Raw genomic sequence first — 26,968 nt, forward strand, 5'->3', positions numbered from 1 at the left:
CATATACATATCCTCGTCAAAGAGATTATATACAAATCTATATTAATATGATTAGTAGTAGAAGATTTAGTCAAGTAGGCTGAAAATTCTTGCAGCCATGCAAATATATATATATATATGTATGTATAGGATCATATTCTCCGAAAAATTAATCTCTTAATTTGTCAAAAAAATACAGATTTGTTGAACAATTTAGAATAATTTATGCTAATTCCTACCAATTTAATTTACTTGTTAATATCAAAAGCATGCATGCATGCATGGATGGTTCAACTTGTTTAAACTGTGGCTGAAATTTTTGGTTTGATGAAACATGAAAAGATTTACTGATGTAAGGATTCTTGGTTTTTTCTTCTTTAAGAGACTAGAAGCAAAATCTCAACCTAACCACAAATGATTTTATGTAAATTGCAGGTTGCTTTCCAATGAAAATTCAAGCGTGATTAAAAATAAAATCCTTTAATAATAGGCTTTTTCTCTCACGTTCTTATTGGTGGGTAAGCTAAACAATGACCCGCCCGCTTCAAATCTTGTGTTGCAATGCTAACTTGCCTATACTTATAATTAATTAAGCTCTTACCCAAGAAAACATTCAGAATCTGGGTTCCACTAACTTCTTGAAACTGTGGGTAGTCCAATGGACCAATGGTATTGTACCATAGTTATGACTCACCATCCTTTAGCTTTACCTTAAGCCACTTGTAAAGTTGCTTTGTCCTAATTTTATCCTATTAGATTACTATTCTTTTACTTTTTCCTTGTATAAATAAAATGATACTTCTCTAGGAAGTAATCATAGAAAAATCAATCAAGTAATCCTAAAAAAAAAATCCCTTGTAAGAAACCTTTCTTTATAAAATATGTTTGGCTAAAAACCTCTCTTCTCTTTTGGTAATTTCATCTTCCTTTTTTCATAGTTAAATCTTTTAGCTTCATGCTTCTCTTTAAGCTATTCAAAGTTTGCAGTGATACAAGTTTATTATGCTCTGCAGTTGCCATATTATTAAGGATCCTCTGCATCAGAAATTCTTGTTAATCTGTTAAACAGATCATTGATCCCTTTCCCTCAGTCAAAGAAAAATTATATTGCCCCAAGATCATACTAATAGTAAGTTACTATAGTAAAAGACATATCTCTATAAAAGTCAGGCCCCCAGTTCGACGTTAAAGCCAAGAAGGCGCTGGAGTCTTGAACACCGGCTAGAATACCTTGGTTATATGTCTCATCTATAGAACCCTTATGGTTGGTATTATCTTGTCAAGTTGGACCATTCTACACGCTGTTGTCATAGTACCAGATAGTATTGTCAGGACTCTACCACTCGGAGAGCCCGGAACTGAAGTTGTGTCAGTTGCCAGAGCCTTGGTCGTACTATCTGTCGTTGTTGTATAGAAATGGTATCAGAGCCTTGTCAATCTTCAAAATATTATTCTTGAAATTCAGTTAAGGATAACCACACTTGATCAAGAACTCAGATATATGGCTGAAACCAACATTGGATTCACTTATGCTTTCACTGAACGAGAGAAAGAAATGAAGAGCCTAAAAATTCAACTTGCAGACTTTCAAAATCAGTTTCGTCAGAAACAACAACAACAACAAGCAGCCTTTAGTTACAACATCTTCACACCATATCACATTGGTATGCATGATACTCCTCTTCCATTTCAACCATACAATCCTCTAACCTCACCTTCAAAATTTTTTTTCACACCTTTTCAATACAACCCTCTCTCAACATCTATCCTAACATCTTCACAACCAACACAATACTTCACTCCTATCTCAGATCAACCAGAACAATCTCCTTTTGGTACAACTAAAAAATGAATTCACAGATTTCGAGACAAATAACCAATTGATCTAAAACTCAAAAGAGTAACAGAACAACCACTTTTTCAACCTTCAAAACTAAAACCAAGCTCAAGTTTCACACCTCAAAACCTTTCATCACAACCAAACCAAAAACCTGTACAACTTATGATTTCTCCTACACAAACCCTTCCAGAAATACTTCACCAGATGACACAAGACAACCTTTCTCAATTCTCTCTTAAAGATATTTTTCCATCTACCTTTGAGACTGAATCTCACATGAACACTGTCAAATCAAATGAATCAGTTGAAACAGATGATACTGATGACTCAGATGAAATGATGCTCCCTCAGATTTTCATGACAGAACTAACAGTTAAAGTTTTAGATAATACTCCAGAAGTCCATAACCCTGATGCAATGGATGCTGAACAACACCCTCCTCATCAACAATCACATGTTCCTCCTTCAACATCCAAGTTTTCAGTTTTTACCATTGATGATGTTTCTCCTTCAAAATGGCCCTCAAGATTTCAAGAATTCTTAGCATGGGGACTCGTTGAATTAAACTCTTATCCCAATGTTACGATGAACATAGTTTTGATCAGATTTATTTCCAAACTAATTAGAACTCTGAAAAATTTTTGAAACAACATTGGTGAATACAGACAACTCCAATTTTTTCAATGCCTAACAATCACAGAAACTGTCTCTCAATTTATAGTAATCTTTTGTGGATAAGAAACTCACAGATTGAAAAAGATCAAAGAGCAATTCTTCAGACTAAAATGCTATTCTCTCCATCCAAAAGACCTTGACAGACATTATCAATAATTCTTCCAATATTTTTACATACTTGGCGGATTCGATGATGTTAGCTTAAAGTAAGCGTTTCTTAATTCTGTTCCAGAAAAACTTACCCAGCAAATAAAGACCCAATTGAACCTCAGATCCCTTGATGTTAAATCTATGATCCTTAGAGATATCTACAAGATGATATTGAAAGCACTTGATAAGATTTGCAAAGAGCACAAATACATCAAAACCTTGCTGCACAACTCCAAAAAGCTAGAAAAATCATGTTCTTACTCTTTCTCAGGACTTCAAATTAAATGTTCTTCCAAAGATCCCACATGTTTTTACAACAACAAGAAAAAGAAGCATTTCAGAAGATTCAGACTTTTCAGACCTCCAATAATCTTCAGACCTAGACATAAGAAGTTTTTCAGATATGCTGATAAACCCAGAAGATTTCAAAGATTCAAATTTGCCAGAAAGAAAAAAGATCAAAAGCTCAAAATATTTTTTCTGTGGAAAACCAGGACATTTTTCAAAGAATTACCCAAAGTAAAAAAAAAGTCAGTCAAGATGATATAAGACATTGCTAATATCTCAGGTATCAATCTTTCAGATGATGATCTTGAATCAATTCTCCCTTGATGATGAGCAGAATGAAAGATCCTTGTTTATGATTAAGCAGTTTGATAATGATGAGTATACAGATTCAGACTACTCAGAATACTCAGATGATTTCATAAATGATCAATATTATGAGTATATGTCAGTTCAAGAACTTTAAAAAATCCAAACTCTTCAACCTTCAAAATTACGCTTAGCTTTAGTTCAGATCTTCTTTCACAAATATTTTTCTCCTATAACAGTCACAGCTTTCTTTGATACTGATGCAGCCTAAACCATAACAAATCTCCTTATCTTACCCAAACACTTTTGGACCAAACAGAAAACATTTTTTAAAATTGCTGATGAAAATGTATTTTTTATAGATTTTGTCAGCAACCCTGTTACCCTTCAAATCTTTTCAGGATGTCAAATAACTCAAAAGATTTTAGGATCTCCACTTCCTCAGAAAGACCTTGTTATTGGTTTTGATATCATCATCAGTATACCAGGTTTAAAGCTTAGTGGAAAAAGTATCAAGTTTGAAAGTTATTTTCGACCTTGGAAAAACCTTCTCAATCTCTTCACCTTAACCATTCAACCAGATATTTTTCAAGAATTCAGACACAAGTTCATTCATTTTTCGTGTGTAAAAAATCACTCAGATTTCTTTCAGAAATGTGATCACCCCCTTTGGAAAAACCTTGAATTTTTTATTTCCCTTTTCTTCAAAAGAGATGAAAATGCCAATTCTACCAAAGCTAGTCATTCAGACATGAACCCAGATCATTTCAAGCAAGCAATCCAAGAATGCTCTCTTCTCCAGGCTCAAGGATTAATTGAACCAACCTTCTCTCTATGGGCATGTGAAGCGTTTTATATCAACAAACATTCAGAATAAATTCATGAAAAATTAAGATTGGTAATCAATTACAAGCCTCTTAATATTTTTCTTGCAGATGATAAGTTTCCTCTTCTAGACAGAAAAACTTTGTTTACAAATTTGGCAAATGTAAAAGTCTTCTCAAAGTTTGATCTCAAAATAAGATTTTGGTAACTAGGTATACATCCACAAGACAGATACAAAATGACGTTTTGCATTCTTCAACACCATTTTCAGTGGACAGTAATATCTTTTGGATTAAAAGTTACTCTTTCACTAGAAAGCCATGACCAAGATATTTACTTCAATTCTTGATAATACCTTGATTTACATTGATGGCATCTTACTGTTCTCTCCTGATGACACATCTCATGCATAGTTATTGGATAAGTTCCAGCACATTGTTCAACAGTATGTGATAATGCTTTCAGAGAAAAAGATGATCATTGGTGCTATAGAAATTGATTTTCTAGGTATGCATCTTAAATATGGTCAGTACATTATTCAACTTTATATTGCTCAGTCACTTACAGATTTTTCTAATGAAAATTTTTTAAAGAAGCAAATCCAGTAATTTTCTTGACATAATCAATTACATGAGTGAATTTCTTTCAGATATTGCCCAGCTTACACATCCACTCAGACAGATGCTCAAGAAAGAACCACCTACGTGATCTTAGATTCAGACAAATATAGTACAAGCTTTGAAGATAAAAGCAAAGTCACTTCTCACTTTAAAGATTTCTTCTGATGAAAAAAAAATATTACAGACCGATATTAGTAAACAATTTTGGTCAGCAATCCTTTTAAAAGAAAAAGATAAACCAAACAAATCCGTGGTTACAAGAGTGAAAAATTCAAAGATTCGAAACTCCATTATCACTCTACACTAAAAGAGATTTTAGCTGTAAAGTATGGAATCCAAAGATTTGAATTTCACCTCATTGGATTTCACTTTTTCGTGAAATTGGATATGTCAGCCTTTGATCAGATGCTCAATTTTTTTTTTAAAAAATATCAAATGCACAGTTACTCAGGCTATCACAGTGGTTCTCACAATACTCTTTCACCACCGCACATATAAAAGGTAAAGATAACCTCATTTCAGGCATGCTCACAAGACCTCCTTCAAACACCTTACAGGTTATTCCAGTCTTTTGCATGATGACCTTCTTACTTTTACCTTTTTTTGATCCTGTTCCTCAAACGATAACCAATCTTTTTCTCTACCCTTACCTTTACAACCCAAAATACAGACCTTTTGTTCCAGATCCAGATTTTTAATCAATTTTTCTAGTTCACAATCTATCTTCTAAAATCCAGCAGATCATTATCAGAAAGACACTTGAAAGACGTGCTCATGATCTTATCTACAAAATACAGGTTATACTCATAAAAAAATGAAGTGATCATAGTCTCAAACCCATTGGTTTTCATCCTCAGTTCTTTTTTCTACATTTATTCCAGATCTCTTATATCTCAGGTTTATTCGAAGAAGCCTTAGTTCTTTTATGGTATTTATGCCAACTCTACACCATTGCCATTGAGTTTCACTCCTTTGAACTCAACTTTGCCACAATCACTTTTGCTAATAATGACTTCTTTTATGAAGCTGATATTCATTTAAAAAACTTTTTAAAGTGGTTTAAACCCCTCAATACTTGGTATTCTATCACTAAACACTTTCCCCAACACTACCATGTTATCTTCTTCTTCTACCGACCTTATGAACTCTTTGAAAATTATGCCTTCTTTTAACCCCACTCAAACCTGTATGTGTGTAATCCATACTCTCTGTACAAATCTATCTTTCTCTATGTTAATGAGTACAAGCTCCTATTAAAAAGACTCTGCAAAATCAACAACCTTTCAATACCTGCAGAACTTCTTCCTTTCAAGAAAGAACCATAGTGGTGGTACCCTTCAGAATACATCCAAAAATTACATAATCACCTGGCACATTAGATTCCTAAACCCTCTTATGACACTTGGTGGAGTGATTTATCATAACGACTTGTTAATTTTGATCTTCACTTTCCTTCAGAATTAGCAGAACTTCCAACAAACCCTTACTGGCAGAATGATGAAGATCTCTCCAAATTTCGAGCAAGATTTGAACACAGAGTTTACAACACTTATTCCAATATTGTGATTTTGATCTTGATGATTTTGAACAAAAACTATACAGATGGGTAGATGATTATCTCGTTCTTCAGTACCTTGAAGATTTCTCAAAAAATTTTCCAGAATGATGACACTCATGGTGCTACAAGATAAAAGATTCCCTGTTCCAGTCCAATATTGTATAATTACGCGTGATAATTTTAGTTTTCTCCAGAAGACTCCAAAGAGTTGATTATGATGCCTCCACATCAAAACAATTTTATGTCAAGTCTTCATCAACTTTATGTCTTAGTCAAGTCATAATGAGTTATTGTACTTTAGTATGAGTCATAGTGATGAGTCACTGTACCATAAGTGATGAGTCACCATATCATAATAATGAGTTATTGTACCATAGTTATGACTCACCGTCTTTTAGCTTTACCTTAAGCCACTTGTAAAGTTGCTTTGTCCTAGTCTTGTCTTATTAGGTTACTATTCCTTTACTTTTTTCTTGTATAAATAGAATGATACTTCTCTAGGAAGTAATCATAGAAAAATCAATCAAGTAATCCTCAAAGAAAAATCCCTTGTAAGAAACCTTTCTTTATAAAATATGTTTGGCTAAAAACCTCTCTTCTCTTTTGGTAATTTCATCTTTCTTTTTTCATAGTTAAATCTTTTAGCTTCATGCTTCTCTTCAAGCTATTCAAAGTTTGCAGTGATACAAGTTGAGTATGCTTTGCAGTTGCCATATTATTAAGGATCCTCTGCATAAGAAATTCTTGTTAATCTGTTAAACAGATCATTGATCCCTTTTCTTTAGCAAAAAAAAAGTTATATTGCCCCAAGATCATACTAATAGTAAGTTACTATAGTGAAAGACATATCTCCATAAAAGTCAGGCCTCCAATTCGACGTTAAAACCAAGAAGGCGCCAGAGTCTTAAACACCGGTTAGAATACCTTGGTTATATGTCTGATCTATGAAACGCTTATGGTTGGTATTATCTTGTCAAGTTGGACCGATTTACACGTTGTTGTAATAGTACCAAATAGTATTGTTAGGATTCTATCACTCGGAGAGCCCGGAACTGAAATTGTGTCAGTTGCTACCGCTGTGTATAGATGTATACGAAATTAAGCGAGAATTAGAAAAAGACAAAAATAGAGTTAAATAAATTCAATTTTTTTATTTAGAAATATTCAAATATATAAATATAAAATTAAATAAATAATTAAAAAAATTTGTATATATATATAGGATTATGTGGAACGAGTTTACTTAAAACTTGATCAAATTTTTTTTTATTATTATCTGATCTAATTTGATCCAAAATTTATTTTTTTTTAAAAAATAAAATTTAAAAAATCGAATTGAAACAAAATTTGTCGATGATCGATTGAGTTGCCATCCCTAGTTATCTATATATATATATATAAATTATGTAAAACGTGATATTTGTGGAAGATTATAAATCTTAACAAATAATTTTTATTTGTTATTAATTAAAAATAAAAATAAAATTTAAATTTAATTCTTATTTATTTAATATTTTGACAAAATATTTAAATAAATAGATATTTTAACTGATTTTAATATTGAAACAGATTTTGATTGAAATAATAATATTAAACTTAAATAAATATTTAAATAAATTCAAAAATAAATATCTAAAAAAAAAAAAATGAATATAAACTTTGTTATCATCCTCGCTGGATGTTGAAAGAGAGCCACGACCCTCACCCACAGCCCACAAGAGCCACAGAAGGGTATTGGTTAATTTCAAAGGCCCATGCCTTCTTTTATTAGTAGCACGTGACTTTTTCCCCTTTCAAGAGTGAGACGTTGTGTGTGCGTGTATTTTTTTTTTTTAATTTTTTAATAAAAAATATGAAAAGAAAATAAAAGAAAGCAGAAGTACTAAGAAAAAACCTCAACACTCTTTGATTTGTAGTTTTGGTTTCAACATAACCGCAATTATATCTTGTATTAATTCAAGCAGTTGAATATTTCATAAAAACAGATTATAAAGTTATAAATTCACTGAAATTGTTTTGCTTCACGATTCTCAATGTGCTTAGGCTCTTTTTTTTTTTTTTTTTAATTTCATGTTCTTTTAGTATTAAAATATTAGAAAGAATAGAGATGTAAAGTTAAAGAAAGTTAAATTGTAAAGTTCCAACAACATAAGATAACAAATAGTATTGTAACAAATATATCCAAATAAATATTTAAATGTCCCAACGCCAACAGGCAACTCAGGGTGATGGGTATGTTTGGGTTTGAAAACTAATGGGCCCCATCATGTTTAACCCCATTCCTTCATATCTGAACCTTATTAGTTTATCTTAATTCAAAATATTTCAAATATCAAGATTCAAATAATTCGGTCGGTTTTGTTTCCCTACCTCACAATCCAATAATAATAACTTATAACAGTTTTAATCAAATTTATTTTACCAATTTGATTTAATCGACTAAATACGAATATGAAGATTTTGACTTATGAGATTGAAGACTAGTGCCAATTGCGAAAGACATATGAGATATTTTTCCTCCTGTTTTGTTTGTTTTTTTTTTTTTTTTGTTATATTTAAAATTATTAAAATTAAAATTTAATATTTTATCAAAAAGTCATATAATTATTTAAAAAACGAAATTAATGAGGATTTTTTTTCTATTTTATGCCTTAATCTATTCATAATTACCAATAGCTTGACAATATAAATCATTACGTATGCATGAATAATTAGATAGGTGCATGTAAATTTGATAATCTCAACACGATATGAAAACGATAATTTCATATATAACATGAATATGATAAGAAAAAATTATATATGTATTTAAAAAAATATATATCATATTTATTCGTATCGATACGAATTTTAATACAATATAATTTGTGTCGTATATATGTTAACTTATCTAAATATATGACATGATATAAATAAAAATTTTAATTTAATATTATCATATGAATACACATTTAATTTGTTTATACATTTAACATATTTTTTATATTTATTTTAATTTAATATAAACATATAAAGATTATTTTAATTTTTAATCTTTTAATTATAATACTTAATTAACTATTTAATTTCATATAAAATTTATTTTAAACATTTAATTATGATACTCATTTAATAATTATTATAAAATTATTTTTTATATTAATAATATAAATACAATATAAATATTAATATTAGTTTTATATATTATTATTTTATTATTTAATTTTTAATAGTTTATCATTTTAAATTTAATACTTAAAATTAATATAATTATGTAATATAAATCAAAATTTAAATATATATTAAATGAGTATTAAATTATTTTATTTTTTAATATGTAAATACTTTTTATATTATTAATATGACAAATTTATTAAATTATAAATAATGAATAATTTATAATTATTTATTATTTTAGTCATATTTTTATATATTCATATTAGTTATTTCATGTATATTTTTATTAGTTATATAAATCTATATTATTCATGTTGTATTTAAATAATTAATTATATATATTAATCATATCATATATATAATACGTATATTAAACGTATCATATTTATATTTAAAATTTAAATAAATTTTATAATTTATATCGTATTTATATTTTAATAATTTGTATAATTATATATATTAAATATAATATAAAATATGATATAAAAATATAAATTATCTGATCTAAATGAATAATTTTGCAAAGAAAAGTTTTATATATTTTTTCAAAAAAAAAAAAATGGGACACAAACAAAAACGATCTTTATTTGGCAACGAGTCAAAGACACGTGACGGGCCAGATTTTTATTTGGTAAGCTGAGCTGCTTTCCGTCTTCTCCGAAAAATGATTGGAATAAAAGTCAGTGGCAGCGGAGGAGGGTGCCCAGCACGAGCCCCACCTTAGTAAAAGAAAAAAAAAAAAGAAAAATACTACTAATAAATAAAAAGAAAATATTAAGTATCAACTCAGAATATACCGGAAACAAAACCACATCTCTATTCTCTCCCAATTTTCTTTTATTTTTCTTAAAACCCTTTTCATATTTAGTCTTTTCATATATCCCCGAAAAACGAAGCCTCACCTACCCTTCCAAGCTCGAGAAAACACCTCATACGCTCCGTAGATCTCGCTTTCGTCATTCAATCTTTTCTCGGATCATTGCCATGGGTACTTTCACACTATCAGCTTTCGTTTCTCATTTCTTCGCGTGATTAGTTATTTACTCAACCAACTCATTTTGAATCTGTTTTGCTTTTCTTTTCTTTTTAAAACTTGATTTTTAGCTACAGAAAATCCTTTCAATACCATTTTGAAGACTTTGGAGAAGCCAGATGGTAGTGGTGAATTCGGCAAATACTATTGTTTACCTGCTCTCAATGATCCAAGGATCGGTCAGTTCCTTTTTGTCTTTTCTTCACTCTTTTTTTTTCTTTGTTTCGTTTCGTTGCCGAGAAATGATAGGAAAATAAAATAAATGAAATGAATCTATGTGTTTTTAAGCTAATCTGGAGGTTGTTGAGTGATTATTCAAATCGAAGCTCTGTTCTCGCTTTTCTTTATTTTCTCGCGTTTTCTCTTCAACCAAGCAAAAGCCTGTTTTAGATTTTGTTTCATTTGAGATTGATACTTCTTGTGCAGATAAACTCCCCTACTCTATTAAAATACTTCTTGAATCCGCGATACGTAACTGCGATGAGTTTCAAGTTAAGAGTAGGGATGTTGAGAAGATCATTGATTGGGAGAACACTTCTCCCAAACAAGTTGAGATTCCGTTTAAGCCAGCTCGAGTTCTGCTTCAGGTCCGTTCTCATATCCGAACTTTTTATGATGCTGATTTTGTTTAATAATGATGAGTTAATTTTTAATGCGAACTTGCATTGCACGGAATCCTTGTTTTTGTACTACTGTTCTCTGTTTCTCAGGATTTTACTGGTGTTCCTGCTGTTGTTGATCTCGCCTGCATGCGAGATGCTATGAACAAACTTGGTGGTGATTCTAATAAAATTAATCCGTTGGTGAGTTGTATACTTATTCTTATTGATGCTATTGGACTAACCAAAGTAACAATTCTTTTTGAATTGTTCATTTGTAAATACCTGGAGAATGGTTTTAACTGTTGGTATGTGATGAAAATTATGATGATTGCAGGTTCCTGTAGATCTTGTTATTGATCACTCAGTTCAGGTTGATGTGGCAAGATCAGAAAATGCAGTGCAAGCAAACATGGAACTTGAATTCCAACGAAACAAAGAAAGATTTGCTTTTCTCAAGTGGGGTTCAAATGCATTTGATAACATGCTTGTTGCGCCTCCTGGATCAGGAATTGTACATCAGGTAACAAACAATTTTTAGTTATATGAAGAGAACATAATCTGTTTTTTATTGGATGTAACAAAAATAAATGCCACTATCCTTGCAAATTATCAGTTATTGTGTCAATGAAGGAGGAAAAGAATTACATACTAATACTGATGAGCTCTGTTTGGCATAGAAATAGAATACATGAGTTTGCCGGCATCTTTGTGTCCTCAAGCTAAGGGTTTATTATGTTTTTTATTTTTTTGTAATCTTGGTTTACAGGTCAATTTAGAGTATCTTGGAAGAGTTATTTTCAACACAAATGGCATGCTTTACCCTGATAGCGTTGTCGGAACAGATTCACATACAACCATGATTGATGGATTGGGTGTTGCTGGCTGGGGTGTTGGTGGTATAGAAGCAGAGGCTGCCATGCTTGGCCAGGTAAACTACTTGCTTACTATTAGGTTAATGTGTTAAAAAAGCGGGGGAAGGATACAAAGGAGGAAAAAGATATAATATGGAGCTATTTGTGTGGCTAAATGTCCAGTTGGCATTAATGCATTTCTTGTTTTTCTTGATACAAGCTGGAAGGGTGAACTTTTAATTTGTGAATTACTAGTACGCCAGAAAACCTTAGTTAACAATTTTATCCTTACCTTTTTGAATGCAGCCCATGAGCATGGTCTTACCAGGTGTTGTTGGGTTTAAACTATTAGGAAAGTTGAGGGATGGTGTGACAGCTACTGATTTGGTGTTGACAGTTACTCAAATGCTGAGGAAGCATGGGGTTGTTGGCAAGTTTGTGGAATTCTATGGTATAGTCTTCAATACAACCATGTTGTTATGTACTCATTGTTTCTGTGCTGCTTCTTTCATGTAATGGTAGATATTCCTTCTACTTTTCTATACAGGGGAAGGCATGAGTGAATTATCATTAGCAGACCGTGCAACTATTGCCAACATGTCTCCTGAGTATGGTGCAACTATGGGATTTTTCCCTGTGGATCATGTTACTCTGCAATATCTACAACTGACTGGCAGAAGTGTTGAGACTGTAAGTCCTTAGTGTATATCTTTGTTTCAATTGATGTATTGACCCTTGATTTACTGACTTATGAATAAAAATGTAGATTGCTATGATAGAATCCTATTTACGGGCCAATAAGATGTTTGTGGACTACAATGAGGTAAATCTACACATTAGGTTCTTTGTTCTATTGATCCAAAAAATGTTCAGCATTCAATTTCTTACTGAGATTTTTTTTCTCTTAACTCAGCCTCAGATTGAGAAAGTGTACTCTTCCTACCTGGAATTGAAACTTGAGGGTGTTGAACCTTGTATATCAGGGCCCAAGAGGTAAATTTTTCTAGATATGTAAAAACTGCGTCCCTTTTAAATGTGAAAAACTTTGTCTAATTTCTGGTATTCCTGTCATTGGTGGTGTCTGACTGCTGTGTTGCAGGCCACATGATCGAGTTCCTTTGAAAGAAATGAAAGTAGATTGGCATGCATGCTTAGACAGCAAAGTTGGATTCAAGGTATGCTCTTTATAAATCCGGCAAAGGTCTGTATTGTGCTTCTCTGGATCTGCTTCTGTGGACGTGGGGACATTTTGATGATAAGAATACTATGTGCTTATAAGTGACAAGAAACTTACACAGGATGAAATGGCTTAGGGCAGCTTGTTTATGCTTTACCGGATAAGAAATTTTCGATGCAGTTTCTTCCAGTTTGAGGGCTCAGAAGTGATTAGGTGGACACCTGTCTTCGAATCTACTTGTAAGGGTAGATGAGATTACATTTGATGATTCTAAAACTGGGGAGAGATGCTTAGACGCAAATGATATGTTCTTGTATAGCGGCATGACAATGATATATTCCATGGTCATTAATAAGAATACTCCAGTCTTATTGAAACAGTGGCAGGAAAAAAAATTGTTGAGTGGATCATCATCCTCTCATGTTCTGTTCCCTGTGTTCACTTCACCTGCATTCTCTTGTTACAGGGATTTGCTATACCAAAGGAATCTCAGAACAAGGTTGCAAAGTTTTCATTCCATGGGACTCCAGCAGAGCTGAGGCATGGAGATGTGGTTATAGCTGCTATTACTAGTTGCACAAATACTTCAAATCCTAGTGTAATGCTTGGAGCTGCTCTGGTCGCAAAGAAAGCTTGCGAATTAGGATTGGAGGTAAGCTTTCTCTCTTTTCCTTCACTTTTTATGTTTACAGACATGAATCATTTCATAATTGAGCTAATTGATAATGAGAATAAATGGATGTCTTATATCAACTAGGAAAAGTGGCCCTCGAATTGCAGCAATGTTGATTCTTTGTTTATTGCACTTAGATTGTTTTTTATGGGTGAACATTGTGGGTCTGAGCAACTCTTAAATTTGTCAAATGCAACAATAATACACATGAAAAGATTCCTAATTTTGTTTTGCCCAAAGGTAGCAATTTAGCTTTTAGGTTAATTAGTCTCTTTAATATAGCAAATCATTTGATGGAAAAAGATGAATTTTCGTTTTGCCTTACATAAAGTGATATTTTCACCTGGAAGTTTTGAGGTAAGTTTTTCTGTCCAGAATATCAACAAGTCTTGTTGTCATATTTTTGGATTGTACTTTTAACAGGTCAAGCCATGGATTAAGACAAGTCTTGCTCCAGGTTCTGGGGTTGTAACAAAATACTTGCAGAAGAGGTACTTTTTGTAATTATGTAGGAGTATATTATCCATATGATGAACATTCTTCTTTATTTCAAATTGCTAACTCAAGAATGCACTGCAGTGGCTTGCAGATGTATTTGAATCAATTAGGTTTTCATATAGTTGGGTATGGATGCACTACGTGCATTGGGAATTCAGGAGATATTGATGAATCTGTAGCATCAGCTATCTCTGAAAATGGTAAATTCTTTAATGAGAATATACGTGATTGTCCTTGCATGAGAATGTTTGAAGCTGACATTTTGGTTCTTTTGTTCATTCTTCCAGATATGGTGGCTGCAGCTGTGTTGTCAGGAAACAGAAACTTTGAAGGACGTGTACATCCTTTGACAAGGGCTAATTATCTTGCTTCTCCTCCGCTTGTTGTTGCCTATGCTCTTGCTGGCACTGTATGTAGCTTGATATCATTATGTGGATCACTGCACGTAAATTTATGTTCTTGAAATTGACATGTATACCCTATGATATCTTCTTGTAATCATAATTTAGCTGCTTATTTTTGGACCTTTTTCTTTCTTCATTTATTTACTTTTTTGGACTGAAGCATCAAATGTATTTCTCATTAGAACCAATGTTGCAGGTAGATATTGATTTTGAGACAGAACCCATTGGTACAGGGAAAGATGGGAAAAAGATCTTTATCAGGGATATTTGGCCTTCTAGTGAAGAAGTAGCTAATGTAAGTAACTCAGCCTGCTTTGCCTTGATTCGTAGGCTTAAAATATTAGGTACTAATATTGTTTTTCATTATTGTGCTGTCTTCAGGTTGTGCAATCAAGTGTGCTGCCTGATATGTTTAAAGCTACATATCAAGCAATCACCAAAGGAAATCCCATGTGGAATCAGTTGTCTGTACCTTCCAGCACCCTTTATGCCTGGGATCCAACATCAACTTACATCCATGAGCCACCATACTTTAAAGACATGACCATGTCACCTCCAGGTCCACACGGAGTGAAGGATGCTTACTGCTTGCTCAACTTTGGAGATAGTATCACAACTGATCACATCTCCCCAGCTGGTAGCATTCACAAAGATAGCCCTGCAGCCAAATATCTCTTGGAACATGGGGTAGATAGAAGAGATTTCAACTCTTATGGAAGTCGCCGTGGTAATGATGAGATTATGGCCAGGGGCACTTTTGCAAATATCCGACTTGTGAACAAACTGTTGAAAGGAGAAGTTGGGCCTAAAACAATTCATATTCCGACTGGAGAGAAGCTATCTGTATATGATGTTGCAATGGTAAATGTTAGCATACTTTTGACATGTTTATTACTTATTACTCTTGAAATTTAGCCTTTGTATTATGATCTATCTGAAGTTACTGTATTAATTTGTATGACTGACATTCATCGCATTGTTTTGACTAGAAAAAGATCATTCATCTCATGGTGCTTGAAAATTCTATTAAGTTAATGCTTAGGGAAATCAACGTGTGGAAGTTACATTTAAATATTTGTCTCAGTTTTGAGCTCCACCTCCTGAAGTGGCCTTTTATGAGTGAATTGTAATATTATTTGATTTTGTTTATCAACAGAGATACAAGACTGCAGGACAGCATGCCATAATTTTGGCTGGTGCTGAATATGGGAGTGGGAGTTCTCGAGACTGGGCTGCCAAAGGTCCAATGTTGCTGGTACGCTATTGTTTCTTTTTTGGTAGAAGTTGCTGGTTCTTGGCTTGACTAAAAAAAATGCACCATTCAATGGTGTTTTTTCTTCTTTTCTTTTCTTTTTAGCCTTTTTCTGAACCTTTTTTCTGGCTTGAGTGACGAAAGTGTAGATCTCATTCTGCTCAATTTCTATGTATTTTCCGGTCTCTCGATAATATCATTAATGATTTTGTACTCAGGGTGTAAAAGCAGTCATTGCCAAGAGCTTTGAGCGAATTCACCGCAGTAATTTGGTGGGCATGGGCGTCATTCCACTATGTTTCAAGCCTGGAGAAGATGCTGAGACTCTTGGATTGACTGGCCATGAGCGCTATACTATTGATCTTCCCAGCAACGTGAGTGAAATTAGACCTGGTCAAGATGTCACTGTGGCTACAGACGGTGGCAAGTCATTCAGTTGTACTGTACGATTTGATACAGAGGTAATCAAGCAATTTAGCCATATCTTGGCTTCTGTTATCTGGTTATTCTCACAAGAACTCCAGTCTTTGAATTAAGCTTTGGTTTCTTAAATGCAGGTGGAACTAGCTTACTTCAACCATGGAGGCATTTTGCAATATGTCATCAGGAACTTGATCGGCTCAAAACAATGATTTGGGCAGAAAGAATTTTTCTACAAAGCGGGCTATGCGTCTTTGACGAACATTTTCGTAACCAGGTACACAAATTAGACATGGGCTTCACTTGTGAAGTAAAATTGCAGCAAAGTTTATGAATAAATTAGAAACCAAGGTGGGAAAATTGGATGTTGCGATTTAAGGCACGTTCAGATAATCCCTTTATTCTTTTCTATCCTCACCCCACTTATTCGATGAGGTTTTAGACGAAGGGAACAGGCAAAAATATACTGTAATTTTAATAATATGGAAATTTCTGATCGTCTTGTGTTTGCATGACGAATGATTCTTGTCTTTTCTCTTTGTCTTGTCTTGTTACTTTATCTGTTCATTGTAACTTGTTTTTATCAAATTGATGATTTCCTGCAAACAGACACGTAGCAGGCATACGTGTCACTCGAATCGGATGGCGTTCACGTAGCGCACAGATGTTACTGTTAGATATTATCACTGGCCTCTAGGCCCAGTTTGCTTTGGTTTGGGCTTGAAATTAGACATAAGAGCCCAAGTCTTGGTCTGGTCCAATCTGAATATTTTAATTTATGAATATAATTTAAACTCATAGAACATTAGTATTAAGTTAACCTTTTTATATTAGTTGTCAGGTCAGTAAAACCCAGCCAATGGATAATATATATAAGAAGATTAAGTGTCTGACTGAGCTAAAAAAAAATAGAAAGGAAGAATTTTAGGGTTATTGAGAATACAAATTGCATTTGTTATTGCAGGAAAAAAAAGTTGTTGCAATTACACTTTTATATCTAGTCCTGCGGTCTAAAACTCATGGAGATCAAACCAGGTTTCAGGAAACAAAATTTGAAGGACTATAATACGTCGAATAAATAATTTCGTGTTTCTCATTTATCATCAACTCATCTGTGCTGGACAATACACATTGGCATGCATGCCAATTTTCCGACTTTTATTCTATTATTATTAGTGGTAGTAACATATATATAAAGGCTCTATACGGAGGGAAAAAATGAAAAGAAAAAAAAGGAAACGAAACAAGGTTGGAGCACAAGTCCAAGTCAGCAGAGGAAAGCACTGCACGAAAAAATGATAGGAGGTAGGCGCCAAGCTGTGATCCATACGTGAAGCACAATAGCTGTGGTCTGCAGGGCTCTATCGCTTTAACTTTCCATGGTATAACAAGGATACTAAGGAATCCAAGTAAATCCTGTCAACTAAGAAAATATACAATGTAAGATAATGTATAAGATCATTTGCAGGAGAGGCTAGTTTGAATGCTCTAAAGAAAACCATTTTACAAACAATATTGAAAATATGTGACAAAGGAGTTTGAGGTTTCTCTGTTTCCTTTCTCTCAGAAAACAAGAAAGAATTCAAATCATTAGACGTGAAGAATGAGTAGTTGTCAGCAGTCTGTTGCAAATTGCGATGACACAATCTCTCATTCATTTCAAAATCATCTAGATTCACCATTTCCCTGAACTTTTAGTTTATGCTAAGGGCTACTTTTTTTTTTTTTGAAGATGTAGACCTACAAAGCATATGGTCTATCTTCCTAATCATTATTTACTTTAGGGGTCTAGATACGGAAGCAGAGGAACTAATATGTCAAATGATTGAAAGCAACACTATAGCTATATCAATGATTCCGATAACTATCAAAACTAGATAGAAAAAGTTAAAAAGTTACCTTTTATAATGGCTGTTTAAACCTTATACTCATTGACACGCATCCATTTTGTAGACGACCACTTATTTCCTCTAATCACAGGGCAGCCTCCTGGATAATTAAAAACGGTAAATTCTAACAGAAGTACCTGTAAATGAAATGAAAAGGGGATGGGTGGGGGGAGATGAAAGTAGACATTAACTTGTGACGTTCAAGGAATATGACACTCAAAAATGAAAGTGTGCTTATGCGCTATAACTGAAATGTGAACTACCCAGCTCTGCTGCTAGTTAACTAGTAACAAGTACTAACCATGCAGACTTGACGGATCTAGACTAGCATCAGGCATCGGGCTCCATGCTCCAGAAAAGAAATGCATCACCCATCTTTGGTTTGACAGAAAATCCTTTTCCGCATTCAGATAATTCGTTCCATCAAGGCACAGCACTAATGTTCCCCTTTGCCGCAGGAAATACTCTCTCCCTCTCCCTCCCCCCCCCCCCCCCCCCCAATAACTTTATTCAACATCTGACCTGTAAAATGGGAGAAAAAAAAATAGAAAGAACACGGTCAACTTTCACATAATGCATTAGGATCAGAAATACAGGAAAAATCTATCATGTAGCTTACAGGTATGTAAGGACAGTAGCTATGCCTTGGCCCCCATTCTTAGTATTGAACTCATCCATGAAGTAGTCATGGTGAGGCTCATATTATTGGCCAACTTCATATTGGAGAATTTGAAGTCCCTCTCCGTGCTCTGCATATTGTGTTTATATGAGTTACTTTATAACCGCAGATTTAAAAAAAATAAATGCACTAGTGAAAGTAAAGATAATTGATCGATAAATTTGGATTGATCCATATATTAGCTCATACCTAGTGGTATGAATGTAAAATCTGCAATCCTTTTCTCAATGTTCCTGATAATCTTGTCACGTTCTCTAGCCAGAAATGTTCCAGAAATTGTGCGTACCCTGCATGTGAACATCCAGGGTTTCACATATAATCAAAGAGTTCAAAGAGATACAAAGGAAATGTTATGCAATAAGAACACCAAGAATTACATGCCTGTTATCTTTACTCTTGCCAGTTTCACTATCGACAACGATGGACTTTTCCATATGAGGCATGGCAAGATCGATTAGGCATTCACATTCGTCCTAGGACTTCCAAAAATATCAAAGAAAGACCTTGATTAGGTATTTCAATCATTCTAAATCAAAAAAATAATCTTGATTAGCAAAGAAATCCATGTCCATAGTAGGAGTTGCTCCACAAAGTGAACAACAGGACATGAGTTGATTTATTATTTGCGTTGCATTTTCAGTTTAAAGTACTATAACACTGGAAAATTTTACAAGATTGAAATTTGAAAGGAAAAAAAAATCAAAGGCCAATAAATTATAAAAAAATGCTTTTTTTAACTAATAATTTCAATTGCAGTAATGTTTCAGTTGAGGGAAAAAAAAGCAACATTTTCCGCCAAAAAAAATGAAAAACTGACCAAGAAATTTCTTGTTTTTATACTTTTTTCCTTATAGTTTTCCTTTTTTATGAAAATTCCCATTATATTTTTAGTTTTTTACTTATTAGGTCCAAGACTTTTTTTTATAGATATATTTGAACAAAATTAGCTCTAATATTTTAATGTTTGTAACTATGAAACTTATGACAAATAAAAACAGGTTTTTTTTATCAGAGACAGAACACATTAATGATTAAAATTATGAAAATGCTTTTTTAACTAATAATTTGAATTATATAATGTTTGAGGAAAAAACCAACATTTTCAGCCCAAAAAAAAAAAAAAAAAAACCTGACCTAGAAATTTCTTGTTTATTCACTTTTCTCCCTACACTTTTTCTTATTTACGAATATTTTCATTCTTTTTAGTTTTTTTACTTATTAGGTCCAAGACTTTTTTTATATATGAACAAAAGTAGCTCTAATATTTTAATATTTGTAACTATGAAACTTATGACAAATAAAAATTGTCTTTTTTTTTTAAATTAGAGACAGAACACATTAATGATTAAAATTATATATCAAAGCTTGTTAGTTCGAGAAGTAAGGAGCTCGGTTCCTCTTAAATAAGATTTCAACTTTGAGTTTTGTTAATAAAAAAAATAAGCTTAAGAAAGTTTGTTTCTTTTATGAGATCCAATTTGGTTCGATTTTGAATTAATAGAGAATCAAAATGATTACAGGATACTGAGAGGTCTCAAACAAAAAAAAAATTATAAAAAATTTAATAAACGTGAACTCTTATATATTACAAAATATAAAATAATTTCTTAATTCAACATGTTTAGTCTAAATATTATGTTTTACCCAATGTGACATATGGTCATTTAATTATTAAAAAAAAAAAGAAGATATTTGGCCGATTTTTGTAATTCACACTTATACGTAAAATTTTAAGGCAAATCCTAATTTTTGTAAATCACAAATTAATTAATAATAATTTATGGCATCCGAGAAAAAGGAAATATGTCTAGTTAATGATGTTGCTAAATTAAAGAAAAACTACAAGCAATGTGAAGGAGAGCTAAATACAACTCATCAATGAATCATGAATGTCTTATGATTTTTTATGAATGAAAAAAAAAATAAACAAAGTCAACTTGTAATTTGATGACATTCATTTTCGAAAAGTATAAAACAAAAATCTAATGTGACACTAATATTAAAAAATTGTATAATGTATTTTTGATTAAAGCAAATGATCGGCAGGGCGGTCCGTGATGACCCAGTAAAATATATGTGAAGTTCTGGCCGGCAAAGATTACTCATTGTAACCACCAGTGCCACTTTCCTATATCTACAAGGCCCTGTATGTATGTTTTCCACAAGGTCAATCTCGCTTAGCCAGATCGTTTGATCTCTCTCGGATGGAGAAACCGCTGAAACAGAGGAACAAGATCCTGGCCTTTCTGCCAAAAGCTGCATCAGCTGTCACTTTCCAAGTAAGCCCACCAATCAGCCCTGCTGGTAAAGGATCTCCAGGTCCGATCGTATCCTTGATTCCCAAGGAGGCTCCAAGGAAGTCCAAGACTGGGAGCTTTGATGCACGGGAACCAGCCTCACCAAAAGTTTCGTGCATGGGCCAAATCAAGCGCAAGAAAAAGAAAAAAGAAACTGTCAGGCTGAGCAAACCTAAGCTAGCTTCTCAAGCATTTACGGATGAAGTGAAGAGGAAGCCTTTGGTTTTTGTGATGCATAAGGTTTTGAAAGGGACAAAGCGTGGTCATAAATCTGATGTTTCCAAGGCAAAGGTTGCTGAAAGAGTTCCTTCCCTTGGCCAGATGAAGCAATTTTCTAGCGCACGTGGCACGTTGTCAGATTTTGATTGGAGGGCTTATGATGCAGCAGGGGGAACAGGCCCCGTAAGCAATCCTTGGTACGAGGAAAATGGAGTGAAAAGTGAAAAGGAAGAAGAGATTGTTGTCAATGGTGTTGGAATAGCTGAAGAAACAAGAAAAGAAAATTTGTGGAAAAGAAGAACCACAGCTCCTTGAGCTCCAATTCAGTTGTAACTCAATAACTGCTGATCTACTTTGATTGCAATACCCAATCTTTAATAGTACAATCTTTTTCTTACAACATAATACAAGACTAGCAGAGATGAACATCGACCTTATAAAATCAGATCAGCATAGCAGTACATTGGTGATTTCTTCTATTTTTAATTCCTTGTTGAAGTATTAGTTTGTGAAAAAAAAAGATTGTATATATACAGATACCTTAGATGCAGCAAAACTATTAAATGGAAATTCATTTTTAAATTTAGTAGCACGCACCTCGATTCATAAATGGAAAGCACAAGATTTTTAAGTCATCTTTCCCGATTCAACTGTAGTTACTTTCAGCTTTTCAGTAAAATCTAGCAGTCAGTCATGACAATTCGAAGTGCCTTACGTTGTATTTGTTGTGGATCGACATGGGAGCCTACAAAATCATCAAAACAATGCAGAAAAAACCCCAAACAACAAAATCTTTAAAATTTAAAACCAAAGATCTTACTTTTTCTTAAATATTTGAGATGCTAAAGTTGTTGAGAAATGTAAATTGACGGAGTGTTTGCGAAATCTAAATCAGTGGAAACGAAGAACAAAGGGAGAAGTACAACATAATCAAATTTCGTATGGTTTTTGAATGATAGAGGTGAAGTTTTTTGAGTTCGAAGTTGTGATATTAAGATTTAAATAAATCCAAGATTTTTCGGCTTGATTTTAAAAAAATCAAACTTATAGATATGATCAAGGTTCTAGAGGAGTTTATTGTCATTATTTTATGATATTCCAGCCACTGGCAACAGGAAATGGAGCAAAGTACGAGTAGGTGGTTTCTTTTGTATAAAGAGTGAGAGTGTGAAAAGTACCTAAACATTTTTTTTTATTTTTAATTTATCGATTAAAAACGCTTAAAAAAATATCAAAAGTTTAATTTTGATCTAAATTTTTTATTTTTTTATTTTTATTAAAGTTTTATTCTTCAGATGTAATAAAAAAAGTATAAAAAAAAAGATAAGAGAAAACTGAAAAAAAATTGGAGATTTTATAATGCATGGTACGTTTTGAAAAAAAAAAAAAGAAATTTGAGAAAGAAAAAGAAAAGGAAAAAAGAGTAAAAAAAAAAAAGAAAAACCTAGAGTTGGCACAAGAACGCTTTAAAAGTGGTCAATTTGAAGTCAAAATGAGTAAATTAAATGTATGGACGAACTCTTTAAATCAAGGTTGGTAATATTTATCGAATAATATTTTATTTTTTATTTTTAAAAAGATATGTATTGGTGATCAGTTCTTTTGAAATATTATTTTAAAATTTTAAATTTAGCATAAATATATTTATAAATATATATTAATTTATACATTAAATATTATTAATAAGTCACAAAATAAATATGTATTATATTCAAATTAAATAAATAAGTTTAAAAATATAAAAAATAATATTATAAATTTTTTGTGATATTTTTAAATACTTAATTTGATAATATGATATTTAAATAATATTTTTTTCATATAAATATTAAGATAAAATAAAAAATGAAAAAAATTAATCAAAAATTTATAATTGTTAAATTTTATAAAAAGAGTATAATTGTTTTCTTTAAAAAATTGAAATACTTATAATTTTCGGTTTAAAAAAATAAAAAATATAAATATAAATTTTGGTTTGAAAAAATAAAATATTAAAAAATAAATTAAAATAAAAAATAAAAAAACTCAAAAATTATTTTATCAATTAATTTTATTTTTATTAAGTTAAAAATAATTAGATAATAAAAAATAAATTTCACATTCACGTATCAATTAAAATATATTATTTTATTAAAAATCATTAAAACAGATCGAAATTAATTAAAATATCCAATATTATTCGATATCAAATTTAATAAAAAATTATTTTTAAATATATTATATTTTAATATAATTAAAATATACTTATCGATACGATTAATATTGAAATGAAATTAAAAATTATGCTTTAAATACTATTCTAAAAAATTCAAAATTTTTAATGCTATAATGAAAATTTACCTCGTCCAATTTTTTACTCTTTTAAAGGGTGGTGGCGCACAAAAGCTTCATGTCAAGTCCACCGCATTGAATCTCTCCTCTAAATACCCAATAATTCATAATTTCGCTTTTCTTAATTTTTAAAACGAAGAAATTTCTTTGACCTTAGCATCTGCGCGTAAAAACCCTAAATTTCCCAATTTCCGATCTTGCGTTTTAGGCTTCTCTGTTGTTCCTCAAAATGGTAAGCGCTTACATCTTCTCTTGTCTCTCATGTTTTTTTTTTATGCTTTTGCTTTTATTTTGGTTGGTTAAGAATTCATCTATTTAAATGCGTTTTGTTTATGACAGACGGATTCTCCTCGTAAAAGGTAACGCTCCATTTCTCATCGTTGTATTTTAGCGTTTGATCTCTGGCTTTACTAATTTTTTTTTTGGCTAATTTCTTTCAAATGAATTATCGGGAAACCCTAGATTGAACAAGTTGGGCTGATTTAGGGATTTTGATGAGCATTCATTATGAGGAATTATAATCCCAGAGAAATTTTTAATATTCAATCAGTATCAATTTTGATTTCGCAAAATTATGTTCCTTTTTTCTTCTAAAACACAAAGAATAGACTTTTTTTTTTAAAGTTGAGCTGAAGTAGGCATTCCTCTGTTGATTCTTGTACTCTGTGGTTTCTCGAAGAAAAATGGAGAATCTTTGTAAAGGGATAGTGTGGGCGAGTGTGACAACAATATGAATGATTTGGGAAGTAATTTGCATTATCTCTTTTATCGTTTTGGGTTTTTGATAGGATTGGTTTTATATAGGACACACCACTCTTTTGCCAAGCTTGTTAGTCAATTGCTGTTACATCAATCTCCATTTTCAGCTAATATATTTTCTGGATGTATCAGGAGTTCTTTGTCCCCCTCCCCATTGAGGGAGCAGTCAAGGTCACGGTCCAGATCTAGACCTAGGTCTAGGTCTAGATCAAGATCCCGCTCTTGGTCAAGGCCAAGGCGTAGGTCTAGGTCACATAGTCGGGGCAGGTTTGGTGTCCACCTGCTCAATTTCAATTTACAATAAGTACTGTGGTAGTATTGCTTATCCTTTTTACTTTTGTTGCTTGTTATACAGATCAAGGTCAAGAAGTCGTGGCAGGTTAGTTTTAATTGTGGTTTTGCTTTCATTTGCGAAACTGTGACCTGAACTGCAATGTTTATACCTTATCCTGTATTCTTCTACATTGATGTCGGAGTTTCAATGCTGCATTTTATTTTCATTTATTATATTTATATTCTTTTGGAGTGATGTGGCAGGGCTGATGCTGGAAACCCTGGAAACACACTTTATGTCACTGGTCTTTCTCAAAGGGTCACAGATAGGGACCTTGAAGAGCACTTCTCGAAGGAGGGAAAGGTTGGTTTATTTTACAAACTCACAATTGTGGGATTTTTCCTTGCTTTCATTATTTTATTACTATTATCCAATTTTTATTTACCGCTAAGGCGATGATTTTGTTTTAAAGGTTGCATCATGTTTTCTCGTCGTTGAACCTCGTACTCGCATATCTCGTGGTTTTGCTTTTGTTACTATGGACAATGTCGAGGATGCGAACCGCTGCATTAAGTATCTCAACCAATCAATTTTAGAGGGTCGATACATAACTGTAGAGAGGGTAATTGGACTCTATCCTTGTTGCGTAGAATTGAACAGTTTTGTCTGGTTATCATTCTTCTTTTTTTCTTTTTTTTTGGCCAATGGTTATCATTCTTCTTAACTGGGAGGTTTTCTGGCTATATTCAGAATATATTGCGTCAGCTATGTTGGCAGCAATCAAAGATGATGACTTCATCCATCTCAACTTAAGTGAAACAAGATTGATCAATGGCCAGCTAAAACAGCTTTTCAAATGCATGTGATCAACTAAATTAGGAACTATTTTGCCAACAACTATACAACCTCAGCATTCACTTTCAACTCTCAACTAATCAACGGCCAATACAACAACTTTATAATCAGGCTTTTATGGTATTTCACATCTGGCATTCATTTAATAGGCACTACTTGTGTCCGGATGTCTATCATGGTTTTTGTTCTTCCCTTAATTTCAATGGCCAATTTTTTCACCTTCCAGGTGATCACCCAAATGAAGATTTTACTTTTCAAAGTAACATCTTTGTTTTTTTAATTTTATAGTTTTAATAAATGATTTATGGTGCTGTAGGCTCCTTCACTATTTTGATAATACCACCCAAATATTTGCTTTACTTGAATATTAATGTGTTTCATCTACTACCTTTCAGTCACGTAGGAAGCGCCCAAGAACTCCAACACCAGGGCACTATCTTGGACTGAAAAATACCAGGGACTATGGTAAGTTTTTCTTTGTTATAAAATTGGACTTTATGGTTTTTTGATGTCATGACTAATATTTCTGAATTTTGATGTTCTTTTATTGGTTAAAAGGTCGTGGTGACCGTGGCAGGTATCGAGGTGGCCGTGATGACTATGGATATCGTCGATCCCCAAGGCGCTCACCATATCGAGGTCGTGACTACTCTCCAAGGTATTCTCCTCACGGTGGAAGAGCAAGGAGGGAGCGTTCTTATTCTCGTGGTTCTCGGTGAAGCTTTTTATTTGGTTTGGGCAACCTCTAAGAGGGGGGAAGTCAGGAGAGTTCGTTAAGTCTTTTTGATGTTGAATGTTGATGTAATATCTAGTTTGGACGAGCATCGATGTTTGTGGTTGTTTTAGCAGTTTCTCATCTCTATTAAGCATGTAGTTGTATGTCAGTATTGAAACTTGGTTGGACAGTATAACAATTGTCTTTGATTGCGTACCTTGGTTTTATGTGAAAAATATGATTTTGATTTCTAAAACTGATTTTTGTTTTTTTTTTTTTCCTTTTATTGCTCTGTGATTTCATAAATTTGTTTAATACCATCTTCCACAGTAATTAATTTGACAAAAAAAAAAAAAATCCAGATTTCCAGGCTTCTAGCCCTGGTAACTGGAGGTGTTTTTGCAGTGAATCAACATGAACGGCTTATGTCATGCTCAGCCGCCTGCTCTCCGATAACAACAAATTATTTTAGAAGGTATGATTGCAAAGCCGCTAAAGCAATGACCAAAAAGACAATGTTTTGTTGTTTTGCTGGTGAAATCCTTTATAGAGAAAATGGCTATCTGCTCACAATCTTGTTGCTTCGAGGGATTTCTACCTTGTTTATGCTTTATTGAAGCACATTGTTGACATCAGTACTGGA

General features: G+C 32.6%; 3 protein-coding genes and 1 pseudogene across 6 annotated transcripts; 3 read left to right on the forward strand and 1 right to left on the reverse strand.

The window, feature by feature from the left end:
* The first annotated feature begins 10,276 nt into the window (after nt 1-10,276).
* Nucleotides 10,277-16,837, forward strand: LOC111317268 (aconitate hydratase, cytoplasmic-like). Of its 2 annotated transcripts, none has more exons than XM_022919722.2 (20): nt 10,277-10,385; nt 10,502-10,609; nt 10,857-11,017; nt 11,141-11,233; nt 11,367-11,552; nt 11,799-11,960; nt 12,190-12,334; nt 12,431-12,573; nt 12,650-12,706; nt 12,797-12,876; nt 12,983-13,058; nt 13,527-13,712; nt 14,157-14,224; nt 14,313-14,431; nt 14,519-14,640; nt 14,832-14,930; nt 15,017-15,496; nt 15,792-15,890; nt 16,106-16,348; nt 16,445-16,837. In XM_022919722.2, exons 1-20 carry the CDS (start codon nt 10,382-10,384, stop codon nt 16,517-16,519), a joined length of 2,706 nt encoding a protein of 901 aa, XP_022775457.2. In that variant the 5' UTR covers nt 10,277-10,381; the 3' UTR covers nt 16,520-16,837. The 2 variants fall into 2 exon arrangements, with proteins under 2 accessions (XP_022775457.2, XP_022775458.2); XM_022919723.2 differs by having other exon boundaries at nt 10,508-10,609.
* A 142-nt stretch (nt 16,838-16,979) lies between these two features.
* On the reverse strand, nt 16,980-19,333 carry LOC111316481 (putative prolyl 4-hydroxylase 10; annotated as a pseudogene).
* Nucleotides 19,334-20,160: 827 nt separating this feature from the next.
* LOC111316269 (uncharacterized protein At1g76070-like) lies at nt 20,161-22,695 on the forward strand. The gene has a single exon (XM_089753494.1). The coding sequence runs from the start codon at nt 21,080-21,082 to the stop codon at nt 21,704-21,706; it is 627 nt and encodes a 208-aa protein (XP_089609620.1). The 5' UTR covers nt 20,161-21,079; the 3' UTR covers nt 21,707-22,695.
* Nucleotides 22,696-23,808: 1,113 nt separating this feature from the next.
* LOC111317269 (serine/arginine-rich splicing factor SR45a-like) lies at nt 23,809-26,541 on the forward strand. Of its 3 annotated transcripts, XM_022919724.2 has the most exons (8): nt 23,813-23,954; nt 24,062-24,081; nt 24,614-24,748; nt 24,837-24,860; nt 25,019-25,118; nt 25,228-25,377; nt 26,006-26,075; nt 26,169-26,541. In XM_022919724.2, the coding sequence occupies exons 1-8, from the start codon at nt 23,952-23,954 to the stop codon at nt 26,327-26,329; spliced, it is 663 nt and encodes a 220-aa protein (XP_022775459.2). In that variant the 5' UTR covers nt 23,813-23,951; the 3' UTR covers nt 26,330-26,541. The 3 variants fall into 3 exon arrangements, with proteins under 3 accessions (XP_089609619.1, XP_022775459.2, XP_089609618.1); XM_089753493.1 differs by lacking the exon at nt 25,228-25,377 and having other exon boundaries at nt 23,809-23,954; XM_089753492.1 differs by lacking the exon at nt 24,614-24,748.
* The last annotated feature ends 427 nt before the right edge of the window (nt 26,542-26,968 follow it).

The sequence above is a fragment of the Durio zibethinus genome, chromosome 24, assembly GCF_047325235.1.
Source record: "Durio zibethinus cultivar Kanyao isolate XHJ-2024 chromosome 24, ASM4732523v1, whole genome shotgun sequence".
Classification (NCBI taxonomy): Eukaryota; Viridiplantae; Streptophyta; class Magnoliopsida; order Malvales; family Malvaceae; genus Durio; species Durio zibethinus.

Coding starts and splice junctions, on each gene's coding strand:
- LOC111317268 (XM_022919722.2), top strand. Junction 12,335..12,430: donor CAAGTTTGTGGAATTCTATG/GTATAGTCTTCA, acceptor TTTTCTATACAG/GGGAAGGCATGAGTGAATTA. Junction 13,059..13,526: donor ACAGCAAAGTTGGATTCAAG/GTATGCTCTTTA, acceptor CTCTTGTTACAG/GGATTTGCTATACCAAAGGA.
- LOC111316269 (XM_089753494.1), top strand. CDS start 21,080: ATGGAGAAACCGCTGAAACAGAGGAACAAGATCCTGGCCTTTCTGCCA.
- LOC111317269 (XM_022919724.2), top strand. Junction 24,082..24,613: donor ACGGATTCTCCTCGTAAAAG/GTAACGCTCCAT, acceptor TGGATGTATCAG/GAGTTCTTTGTCCCCCTCCC. Junction 25,119..25,227: donor ACTTCTCGAAGGAGGGAAAG/GTTGGTTTATTT, acceptor TTTGTTTTAAAG/GTTGCATCATGTTTTCTCGT.